This window comes from Pteropus medius, unplaced genomic scaffold, assembly GCF_902729225.1.
Source record: "Pteropus medius unplaced genomic scaffold, Ma_sr-lr_union100, whole genome shotgun sequence".
NCBI lineage: Eukaryota > Metazoa > Chordata > Mammalia > Chiroptera > Pteropodidae > Pteropus > Pteropus medius.
The window spans coordinates 9,816,221-9,828,851 of NW_024352786.1; the positions used below are offsets into that span (position 1 = coordinate 9,816,221).

Consider the following 12,631-nt stretch of genomic DNA (forward strand, 5'->3'; position numbering starts at 1 on the left):
GCTGGAGCCTAGGTGCTCGTTTATAAAAAACAGCAATGTTGAAATCACGTCATAGAGCAGCCAGAGAGTGAAATACGTCTCGGGAATTTAAGTTGCATATTCACAGAATTCACAAACCTACTTTTGAGGTTTTCCCAATTTTAATTATTTTTAATATTGGTAAATATACTTGGGGAAGAAATCCATTGGTGGCTTTTTAAAAGATCTCAGTGGTCTAAAATTTTTATCTCATTTCTTTGTTTATGGAATGGCCATCTGCTTTGTTACGTATAACTACATGACCAGCCCTCCACAGGCACCGCAAAGTCTGGAAGCACCAAAATTTCATGATTGTAAAAATGCGGCCTCTTTTGTCCTTTTAGATAGGTTTTGTAGATAGGAGATGAGCAAGACCAATTTGCTAGTTTCTCCAGGGTGCCATATAAAGAAAAATGTGCTTACTTTGCTGGTGTTACTTAATGTGCTAGACACGGAGCTGTCCAGATCCAAAGTGGTGGAATGTTCCTGAAGGCCTCTGGCTTTATTTCCCTGCATAAAGAAAAGGCAGTTTGAGTCATGATCCCTGAGGTTTCTGCAAAAACATCAGCCAGAAGCATCTTGGCTTATTTAAATAAGCTTAGGAAAAATGCTACTGAGAAATGCTGCTGCGAACATGTACATTAAGACATCAACATTTGTCTTTTTTTTTTTTTATAACATCAACCTCAATGCTTCGAAACACCCTGTGGATTAGTCAGCTGGGAGGTTTAATAGGCAGGAAGAAGAGACAATTCCTCTATGAAGAAAAGCAAGTACTGAGGTAAGTGTGCCCAACAACTCTTTCCCAAGTCTTAAGTCATCTTAACCTGCCAGTCGTATGACACTCAAACAATATTCTCTCCATTTGGGAGCTCTCGAAGGCAGCCACCCCAACCATGGTTTTATAAATGGAATGTTTTTAATTATCTCTAAAGATGCTGCAAGATTCTCAGAAACATCTTCAAACAAAATAAAATTTAACTAAAAAAATACAGCATGTGTTTTAAATGGAGCGTGTCAGGAAATCAAAAAGAACTATAAGAAGATATTGCAAGCTCTAAAAAGGCATCCAACTTTGATTTCAAGAGTATCTATACTCACTGGGGTTGGGTGTGTAATTTCTTAAAGAACTCCCAGATTGGTGCATTTGTATGCTTTGTTATTCCTGTAGAGGTTCAGTCTGTAAACTTTTCCATAAGGGGCCAGAAAACAAATCTCTCATGCTTTGTGGGCCATATGGTGTCTGTGGCAACTACTCAACTCTGCACAAAAGCAGCCTCAGACAACAGGTAAATGAATGGATGTGGCTGTGTTTCAGTAAAGCTTTACAAAAATAGAAGGTGGGTGGTATTTGGCCTGAGGGCTATAGTTTACTGGCCCTACTACAGAGAGTTCCAGGGACAAAAAAATAACTGGATTTTTAAGTTGTACCTAGTGATGCTAGGGAACCAAACTCACACCTGAGTGTATCTAATCTGTGCCTTAATAAAAAACTAGCCAATAAACAACAACAACAAAAGGGATATCGTATAATACAAAAGAGTAGAGAATTTTTTTTGACCCAGGCCAAGTTAAAAATGGAATTTAAAGTGCAGATAACATCGTTCTAATGCTGAGAAGACATTACAAAAGATTTCACCCTTCTATACTTTATGATGAGCACTGATGGGAATAAAAGCAAACAGAATCTCTTACAAAGTTATTTAACTTAAATCAGGAGAAATTATGTTACTCACCCGGGACAAAATACTTTCTAAAGACTCTGTCAAAGATCTTTTAGCTTTGTTTTTTAGCATATCTAGCCTAAACCGAGTGGCACTAGATGGTAATTCATTTCCAATATTCTCCGCTGCAATCTGTGATGTCTAAAAAGTAAAAAAATGAAAAGTCAAGTCACTTACAATGTCCTTCGTTTCTTCTTTTTTTTTAAGGAATGGAAAAATCTCTAGAATGTACCATTTTTATCCCAGGCCACTATTCTATATGTGACCTAAACTGACCTGCTCTTCAGGGACATGGCTGCAAGTACAGGAAATAATTTTGCCTCAAAGAGTTGCTTTGTGTACTCTAAATGAAATAAAGAAATGTGCTTGGAAACCAATTAGTTAACAAAGCAGTTTCAAGCAGGGCTCTGCAGTCAGATCAGAAATCCATCATTCACTAACTGATCTTGTGCAAGTTACTTTCTCTGGACTGCAATTTCCTCTTCTGTAAATTGAGCCTAATCTCAAGATCTAATCATAACACTGTATTGTGAGATTAAAACAGGTAAAGCCAGTAAAGCAGTGAGCACAGCTTCTGGTACAAAGGTAGCTATGATTAGTTTTTCAAAGTAAAGTAACAACTTACCTTTGGGGCATTTCATAGAGTTAAACAAAATTAACTTATCAACTGAAGAATCCATACTCTCTGCCACTGCTAATCCCTTCATTCTTTTCGTTAGAGCTCCACTCTTTCCTCTCTCCCACTTGTTGTATTCATCACCCCCTTCATTCTCCTCTGCCACCAAGCTTCTCTCCTTTAACTGACCATAATGACAACTAATAGTTTTGTTTGCCAACCACTAAATAAAGTTTAATGTTACTTATTAACAGAGGCATATTTTTTTTAAAAAACCCTCTAGATAAATTGCTTCCCGTTTCTATAAATTTTTACCTGCTTCACATAACTCCGCCCCCTTCCCTCTGGCCAAGTTAACATTTTGTGGGTGTTGAGAACAGCGAGGAGCATGGGCTATGGAGCTCAATGCCCAGGTAAGATGCTTCTTTGATGCTCCCTAGCAAAGTGGCCATGGGCAGGGCATTACCTGCTGCTTCTCTTAGTCCCCCACATGCAGACTGAGGATGCATCACGAACCTTCCTCACAGAGCAGTTATGAGATTTAAATGAATTAATACACGTTAAAGCACTCAGAACACACTTAACTCTCAATAAAAGCTATCGTGATTATTAGCTATTCTATTTGCTTTCTACTTTTCATAGAACACATGAGACATAGTTCAAGTTTCCTGGAACCATTCTTTTTCCATCGGTAGAAATAATCTCTCTCCTGACTTTGATGTTTATCATATCAACTCATATTTTGTACTTTTATATATGTATGTATCCATAACACATGTATTTTGGTTTACATGTACCTGAAACTTTAAATGAACATATCATCCTGTACATATCCTTCTGTAATGAGCTTTTTTCTTTCAATGTTGTTTTTAAGATTTATTCATGTTGACAAATATTCTTTGATTCACTCAACTTAAACCAGGGTGTTGTATTTCACTATTCAATTGTAACACCTTCATATTCCTGTTGTTAAACATTGATTCCTTTTTTTGCTTTTACAAAGAAGACTGCAGTAACCTCTCTGGTACACAGCTCCTCATCACATGTGAAATTTTTCAGGAGCTTATGTTAATTTACTTTTATTATGGCAACATTGGTTAACAAAATCCATTGAGTTTCAGGTGTACAATTCAACAGGAAGGCATATATATATACATTGCATTGTGTGTTCCCCTCTCATAGATTTCTTTCTGTCATCACATATTTGACTCCTTTTACCCCGTCTACCTCCCCCCTCCACCCTCCCCACCACCCTCTGGTAACCACTGGTCTATGTCCATGTCCATGAGTCTCTATTTTTTGTACTGTTTGTTTGTTGCTTTTAGGTCTATATTGTACATATTAGTGATATCATGTGGTTTCCAACTTTTTCTGTCTGGCTTATTTCACTTAGCATGATTATCTCAAGGTCCGCCCATGTCACAAATAGCAGTATTTCATCTCTTCTTATGGCTGAGTAATGTTCCATTGTACACATGTACCACAGCATCTTTATCCAATCGTTTGTTGTAGGACACTCCAGTTGCTTCCATGCCACTGTGAATAATGCTGCTATGAACATCGGTGTGATATATGAAAGTTTTTTGCAAGGTAAATAATTAGAAATGTCCTTGCTGGGTCACAGGATCTGTGCATCTTCAGCTGTATCAGAAACTGTCAAATTTCTCTCCCTAAATAGTACAGTTCATATTTGCAGTATCAGCATGAGAACTTATCTTTACGTGGCATCATCAGATTTTAAAATTTCTGCCAATTTGATAGGTATAGAGGCCTCTTACTTTGACTTCCCCTAATTCCTACTGTGATTAAGCATTTTCTATTTTATTCAGTTGTTTGCTGGTCAAAGACTTTACATTTTCTTTGAAATAATAAAATCTTAATTCACCAATGAGTGTTATACATTTTTCAAAGCATAAAAGTGAAAGAAAAGGTTCTGGTAAGAGCTGCATTAGGCTTTGTCCACTCATCGAGAGTTTTACTTCTATGATAATTAGAGCATGCCTTAAAACAATGACTTAGCTTAGAACTTCAAGAAGGTAGACTATCATTTATCTTTGTGTTTTCAGAAAGTACACTGAACATACTCTGGACACTTCATACTTGCCTGCTAAGGAATGAGTGCATTTGCAATGATCGCCAGGCAAGTCCATGGGAAACATACACTGGAAGTTAACAGATACACTCAGCAAATACTAAGTGCCTGCTAAACATTACACATCACAGGTAGGTGCCCTACCAGTTGCAATTGATCCTGTGCAATCATTTACCAAGAATAAGAGCCCGTCCTGACTCGTAGCAGCAAAGGGAATTGTCTACAAAGGGCCCTCATGGGGCTGCCTTGGACCCAACACCAGTTCACTCTAAAATTAATAAGCTGTGGATTTGTTTGCAAACTCGCACCAAAAGTTTTCATAAAATAGAAGCATTTAGAATTGATTCTTTTGATATATAAAGAAAGTATTAGCTAAAAGTCTAGTTGTGCGTAGATCTTACACAGGCCGAAGAAAACTACACTTGTGTTTTCCTTTTTTAAACCATGCCATAAGAATCTCAGTACAGACTTCAGTATTTCCTCTACTCTCCACCACCATCTAATAAGATTCTTTTCTATGCCTATCATAATTCAAATATAATTTGAAAACAATTCACATTTAGGAAATAATTCATGTTTAGAAAATATCGTATTCCTTGTTTATTGTAAAATAAGCACCAAGAAGTTTCTCCTTTGAAGATGATACTGGTTCCTAGAAAAGCTTCTAATTTGGGTTCCAGAGTGAATGGTACTGCAGTCGTCATATTGCCCATCTCACAAGACATGGGTGAACTCTAAACATGAAGGTTTGGAGCCAAGTTTTGAATTCTGTTGCTACACTGAAGTTCTTAGTTCAGAACCCACCACCCTATGGTGTCACAACGTATCTACAGCAGCTTTATTCATAGTAACTAGTACCATCAAAAGGAAAATGGAGAAAAACTGTAGTATTGATACAATGGACTAAAGAGGAACAAACTATTGATATAAGTAGCAACATGGATGAATATCAAAAACATTATTCTAAGTGGGAAAAAAAAAAAACAGAGCTAAAAGAGCACAAACTGTATGATTCCATTAATAAAAAGTTCTAGAACCGGCAAAACTAATCAATGGTGAAAGAAATTAAAATAGTTGTCTGGGGAAAAAAGTGGTGAGGGCTGACTGGAAAAGGGGTTATGGGGGCACCTTCTGGCATGATGGATAATGCTCTCTAACTAACTCTGATAGGGGTTTGGGCTTCCTGAATGTACAAAGTCCTCGAAACTCAACAAATGGTACACCCAAGATTTGTGCAACTTACAAATATGTAAATTTTATCTAAAAAATTTGGTGAACAAATACTGAATTCTACTTAACGATGTTTAGGGAAAAAGAGTACTGATATCAGAAACTTCCTTTAAAAGGCATCAAAAGTAGGTGGAATCATAGATGGATAGATAAAGGGAAAAGCAAATATAACAAAATGTTAAAAATGGTATAATCTGAATGGTAGGTACATGAGTGCTCAGTTTGTAACTTTCAACTTTTCTGTATGTTTGAAATTTTTCATAACAAAATGTCAGGAAAAAAAAAAAAGAGAAACTTATCCTACTGGAAAATGGAGGCAGGCAAATCAATGGGTAGTTATATAACATTAAATTTTGTTAATCTCCTAAAAAGCACGGTTTAGATAATGTCCTTAGACATCGGGCATATTGGCTCCACCAGGACCTAACAAACTGCTTGATCTGTGCTCCTCAGGTCCTTGTCTCTAACATCGCTATTCTACCACCCACCTCAAAGAAATGAAATAATTCACGTAAAGAATTAGAACCATATCTGGTACAATGGCAAACATTCAATAAGTGGCAGTTGATTTGACATTATTAATTTTTGCATTATCTCTGTGAATACAAGTAGAGGTAATATGTCCAGTGACTAAAACATGATACCCCCTAACTTTATTAAATTATAGGTCTTTGCCCAAAGTGAATCCTTGTCCACAAGATCAGAGAACACATTCAGTTTGTTTCCCATTTTATGAAAATGATTCCTCTGGCAGCTATTCAATACTATGTTAGTCTTTAAAAAACACATACGGCATCACCACTGGCTCAGAGAATAGCAGCCCTGAGCCTCTGTCTACTTTGGAGGCCAGTGGCCACAGAAGTTGTCAAAGCTCTAGGTCAATACATTTTCAAAGACTCCAGGAATTTTCAGTGCACCAGGAAGGTAATGGATTCCATGTGGTTAAACTATTTGGTAGAAGACACTGAGAGCAGGATTCTGTGGGTGAATCTCCAAGCTCCATCTGATCGACCTACTAAGTGGCTGTTGCTCTGAAAAGCTTGAGAGGGTGTCCAGCCTGGAAGACACCCAACTACAGCTGGGGGTCAAGGCAACTTCTTTATAGGCACAGACATGAGTCTCCTGGGTGACAGAATGTTTAGGAACCTTGAGAGAAACTGCTGCCCAGATGTCAATTCTGTGTGGTGAGGCTAGGTCTTTTACATTAAATTCTTTGATGTTTTCAAATGAAAAAAAAAAAAAAAAACAACATTAAATATGTTTCTCCACTGGGTTAATCTATGCCCAAATCATAAAGATACAACCCTGTTCCATAAAAATGAGTTGGCGCTTGGGTCAAAACTTTCCATCCACCATAAATGTTTCATTCCCCTCTAGCAGTTACAAATTATTTCAAAATTATCAATTTCCTGTTGGAACAAGTTAGGGGGAAAAAATCAGAACAGGGAAAAACTATATGTGGCAAAAAAAGTGGGGCGAAGTATGGAAATAAGAAAAGAAATAGGTTGGAAAGTGAACTAAAGAATTAACTGAAAGCAGGCAGGGTGGCCCATCCAAAAGTGAACAGGAGGAGTACAAAACTCCTACGTTATTGGCAGGGTACAGGCTAGGAAGGCAGGAATGTCAACACGCAAAGGCCAAAGACCAAAAGCACAGAGAGTGTACTGGCATTAGCATCACTGCTAAGGGACCCTACAGTTAGCTAATGAGATTAAAAAGATTGTTGGACACAGTTCGTGAGCTCTAAGAGTTCAGGAATGGCACATGATTGCCAAAGCCGGCTGGAAGGGAGAAATCAAATGGGGAGAGTTGCTATGTGTGCATCCAAGTAAAACTGTACCATGGTTAGGTTACCAGTAAAGCAGAGAGAGGCTCTTTACAGGACGAGGCACACAACTGAGCATTAAAGTGCCTTTAGAAGATGCATTGAGTGTTTGAAAAAAAATACAATATACTTTTGGAAAATTAAGGAGTTTTTGAACATCCCTCACTGATTTTTGAGCATTAAGTAACTCAAATATAAAGTATACGTTTTGAGGCCATAATGGTTATTATTAATTGACTTAACACAGAGTCTGAAAGACAAAGGAAAACAGTACATAGCACCATGTATATTGAATCCCAAACTGGAAGCTCCTCGAAGGCAGAGACCTGATGGTGGCCACCCCTCAAGCAGAAAAGCTAGACAAAGCGTCAGTTTGGTGGGGAATGGCAGGCAGCTCCTGCACCTCCATTACGCGAAATGGGATTAATGGAAGTTCTGTATCTGAATAGCACAAAACCCAGGCTCTCTAACATTGTAGCTGATGAGTCAGTAGAGCTATCTTATCCTCGCAAAGCATTTATATTACAAAGAACTTACGGGTACTTTTAAGTAATTCTGCTAAGGAAAAAGGGAAGGTGACAGACTGGCTCCCCACAGTCAAGTGGCCCTCGTGGAGGTGTCCACTCTTACACTCCATTCCTGTCGCTCGCTTGAGGCCAGTACTCTTGTCACAACAACCGCTCCACCCCCGCCATGATGCCGACAGAAATTTCTCACCTTCTCTAAGCACAATCTAAGTATTCCCAAATTTCCCCTAAATGGGTAACAAAATAAAATACAAGGACAAAAACACATTTCAGAGCATCATAAAATCCTCGAGATTGTTCTACAGTATCCTGGTAAAATTATAAGAAGACAGAAAAATGCCATACCTGCTTTATCTCCCCAATATGGATGTGCACTTTTTGTTTCTCTTCATATAAACATCTCAGGAAAGAAATAATCAATTCATTCTCTCGCTGTTCATTTCTTGGTCTCAATTTCTTTAAAAAAATAAAAGAGAATATATTATGGTTATTTTTGTCAACAGAACTGCTAAACCATCCCTTTTGAAATGCTAACAGAGGCCATTCATCCATTAACTTGTGCTTTTACCATTCTCCTCACTAGGGAGCACCAATGATCCCAAAAAGTGGACATAATTTTTTAAAAGAAACACAATGGAGCCAGTGGGCCAGATTTAGCTTTTGACTCCTGATGTCCTTATACCTAAAATAAATATTTCACATCAGATAGTGACATATTCAAAATATTTAATAAATAGTCTTGAAAACAGGAGAAAACAACAAAATCTGTGTAAACACCCAGAGGTCAAGAGCCATAATGGCTAAACTCTTACGGTTAGTGAAATGGAAAGGAAAATAGGACCTGCACCCAGGGTCGTGGCTCCACACATCAAGTGTGTTTGTATATCCAGACAATGGAATATTATTCAGCACTAAAAAGAAAAGAGTCATCGAGCCATGAAAAGACCTGGAGGAATCTCAGATGGGTATCATTAAGTGAAAGAGGCCAATGTGAAAAGGCTGTATACTACATGATTCCAACTACATGACACTGTGAAAAAGGCAAAACCAGAGACCATGAAAAGACCAATGGCTGCCTGGGGTTTGGGGGAGGGGAGATGAATAAGCAGAGCACAGAGGATTTTTAAGGCAGTGAAACAATTCTGATACCACATGATACCACAATGTTGGATACTTGCCATTATACATTTATCGAAACATACAGAATAGAATGTACACCTCCCCGAGTGACCCCTAATGTAAACTACTGACATTAGTTAATAATAATGTACCTCTATTAGCTCATCGGTGCTAACAAATATAACATACTTGGGCAAGATGTTAATAGGGGAAACTGGCTGGGGGTGGGAAGGGCAAGGGTAAGAGTTTAGATGGAAACTCTCTGTACTTTCCATCTGATTTTTCTGTTAAACAAAACCCATATAAAAAAATAGTCTATTTTATAAAAAAGAGCCCAGGAAAGCAGAGCAGAAAGGAATTGTGAGGAGCCTCTGAGCAGGCACAGGCACCAGAGGGCTGGCCTTTCCTTTCTTCTCCTATACCTTTAATTCAACCTTTGGGCCATTTCACAAGAAAATGTGTATTTTTCTTGGAGAAATTCTTCATGATTGCTTATTTCAAAAAATGAAAACAGGCGAAGAACACAGTAATAAAAGGAGCATTATTAATATATTTTCTTCAAAACATACATCAAAGAAACTTTGAATGGGCAGAAAACAAGACTACAGTTGAGCAAAATGTACTACCACAGTTGCCACCCATTAAAAACCAAAGCCGAGAACCAGAGACTGTCACAAAGCTCGTTAAACATCACGGAAGAAAGTCACTAAAGCAGATTAAGACATTTTCGTGGTATCATACAAGGTCAAGAAATAAGTCCTTCCTTAAAATATCTGAACATGATTAGGGGCCACCATTCTATTGAGTTAAAATGATTAGCAAGGTGTCACGTCCTCACTACTTCCCATGTGACTTCACCGTCCTCTGCAGTGGCAAATCATTATTTCCCAAAGGGGATTTAATTTGATAAAATTCAAACAGTCAGCGAGACAAGTCTGAGGAGCATAACGGGGAATCAAGTTGGATAACATCACTTGACAGTCAAAAATTAACTTTTGTGTTCAATATTAACCTATGGTGTCAGAAGACGGGACGGCGGTTACCTGCGGCGGAACCGAGGGGGATTCTGAGGGACCGGAAGGGCCTCTATTTCTTAATCTTGGTGCGTGCTGCACAGTTGTGTTCACCTAGTAAAAATTTATTGAACTATATAGATCACTGATTTGTGTGCTTTTCTAGAGTTATGTTATGCTTCGATTTTTAAAAACTACAATACAAAACAAGTAACTGTTAAATGACAAAGCCAATTTTGTTACAAGTATCTTAACCTCACTTCTCAGTGGCCTGTAAATTGGTTGTAAAAGTAATGCAAAAACAAATTTCCGATGCTGGTTAATGAACACCAGAATGCTGAGAAAGTCTACGGTCTCTAGAGGAAACAAAATGGCAATGCTCACCTTGAAACTGTATTCTGACATCTTTTTTAAAAATTATAATCAAATCTTATAAGAAATAATTTTAAAACCATGGCCAGTCCAAGTTGATATATATTCTTTACAAAGTAAAAAATAACTCCTCTGACCATTAATCTTTAACTTGTGAAAAGTCATGTTATTTAATCCATTACTGACTCCTAATGAGTATAAATCTATTTGATTTATCTATTCAATATGAAGTCATTCCTTGAAATATCCTCATCCAGATGAAGAGAATTAGATTTTGAGACATTTTCTTCACTAGCCCTACCTCGGCTTAAAAGCAATTGGTCACCCAGGAGGGGACCGATTCGGACTTGGCGCCCTCAGCCAGTAGCAGAGCAGAATTAGAAGACAGCGAGACCCCCAGTAGTCATCTTCACATATGTCCGGTTAGATATGTTTGAAAATTTCACATTTCAAATAGATCGTGAACAAAAATGTGGCTTTACAGTGTCACCCATCATGGGTCTCCTCTTATAAAGAGAAGGGTTAATGGGCCACAAGGCCGCCTGGCACCTAGCTCTCCTCTCAGAGCTCAAAGTTGGCTTGTTCACAGCAGTGATAATCTCCAGCATCATCTGCATGGTAATTACTGATTTATTATTCTTTAGGGTTCTGTTTGGGTTGCACTTTATTTTACATTAAGCATTTATTTACAAAACACTAATTATATATGTTTTAATAACAATTTAAGTAATCATGCACCATTAATTTCAATAGTAATTACATTTTTCTCATGAAAATGTGTCCTTGGAGAGTTCTTCAGAAACAAACTACCCTCCAGGAAAGACCGTGCAAAGGAAAATATTAACCCTCCTATTTACAAGAAGACTCATGATACAGCAAAGCCACCTTTTTCTTTTATGATTTTTTTGAATCGTATGAGTTTCAAACACATTAGCAGGCACAAATGACTTGGTTTAATAAAATGTTTTATAAAAACCACAAATGGTCAATGAGGAAATAATTCAACAAGACTATCAATAAGCCATCAGAAGAAGAGATCATTCAAGGAAGATCTGTGCTTACAATGATGGAGGACAAAGTATGAGCTGTCTTTTCAAACCCAGTGACTTCCCTGTGGTCTTCAAACCAAACGAAAATTTATAGAGCCTTCTAGAATGACACATAGGGGCTGGGCCCCAAGATTTTAACTGAATGCATTTTTAAAAAGTAAAATGGTGTCACTGCTTTTCTCTAAAGTCTCTTTGCCATAACGTACTGGGTATCTAAAAACGCTCTCAGGTAAAAGAGAATCTCAGAATTACTTCTCAGAAACTTCTCATTGCTGCAGAAAAATATTTTGTGTATTCCCTATCCTGATTCATTGCACTGTTTTTGGGAAAGCTACACAGTGCTGTCTATATAAAATAGAAAACTCATATTAGGGGAGGAATATATGCCTTTTCTACGCTTGCTAGAAAGATGTTCCCCAAAGTGACTTGACAGCACTGGACAGCAAGTGGGCTGGCATCAGACGAAAAAAGGCCTGGTTTTCACTGCAATGTATTAACAGTCAGAAGCGAACTGTCTGTCATTTATCTGTTTATGAATTCTAAGTACCAAGCCCATTAAATTTGTTTCAGGGTACTGTGTACTTAGAACTCTAAACATCCTTTAAGAAAAAACAAAGTGGTGTGTGTCTCAAGTTGAGTCAGAAGAAAACAAGAAATTTAAAGGCAATTAAAAATCATGAAAATTACATTCTCAGCTATTTATGAAATTTAAAAAATCTTCCTACGTTTTCCTTCCGTAAACACATGCCAACCCTACTGTGGAAGGAGAACAGGGATTAAGAGAACTCCAACATGTGATTAAAAGAAAGACAATCCTTCGATTTTCCACACTAACAGCAAAGAGATCACAGGCCCTAAGTATACAGGTTCTCCCCAGCATGGAGGGAGAGCCGCGAGCTGCTCGTATTGCTTAATGACTCCTCTATTTGCAAGACCCCTGCTGCTTTCCTCCTCTCCCCCGAAAAAGAGATATTTATTCTTTGTTCTGATGTACTCTCCTCCCTAGAAAAGTGCCAGGAAACCCTAGAAAATGCTCCTGGGCTACA

General features: G+C 37.9%; 1 protein-coding gene across 7 annotated transcripts in view; it reads right to left on the reverse strand.

Annotated features, from left to right (window-relative positions):
- TBC1D1 (TBC1 domain family member 1) overlaps positions 1-12,631 on the reverse strand; it is a 200,328-nt gene that overhangs the window by 81,029 nt on the left and 106,668 nt on the right. For all 7 annotated transcript variants that reach the window (XM_039848785.1, XM_039848789.1, XM_039848786.1 and 4 more), the window contains 3 exons: positions 8,378-8,488; positions 1,755-1,883; positions 442-528 (listed from right to left, as the gene is read on the reverse strand). In XM_039848785.1, coding sequence (XP_039704719.1) covers positions 442-528; positions 1,755-1,883; positions 8,378-8,488 — 327 coding nt within the window. The remainder of the gene's footprint in view (positions 1-441; positions 529-1,754; positions 1,884-8,377; positions 8,489-12,631) is intronic.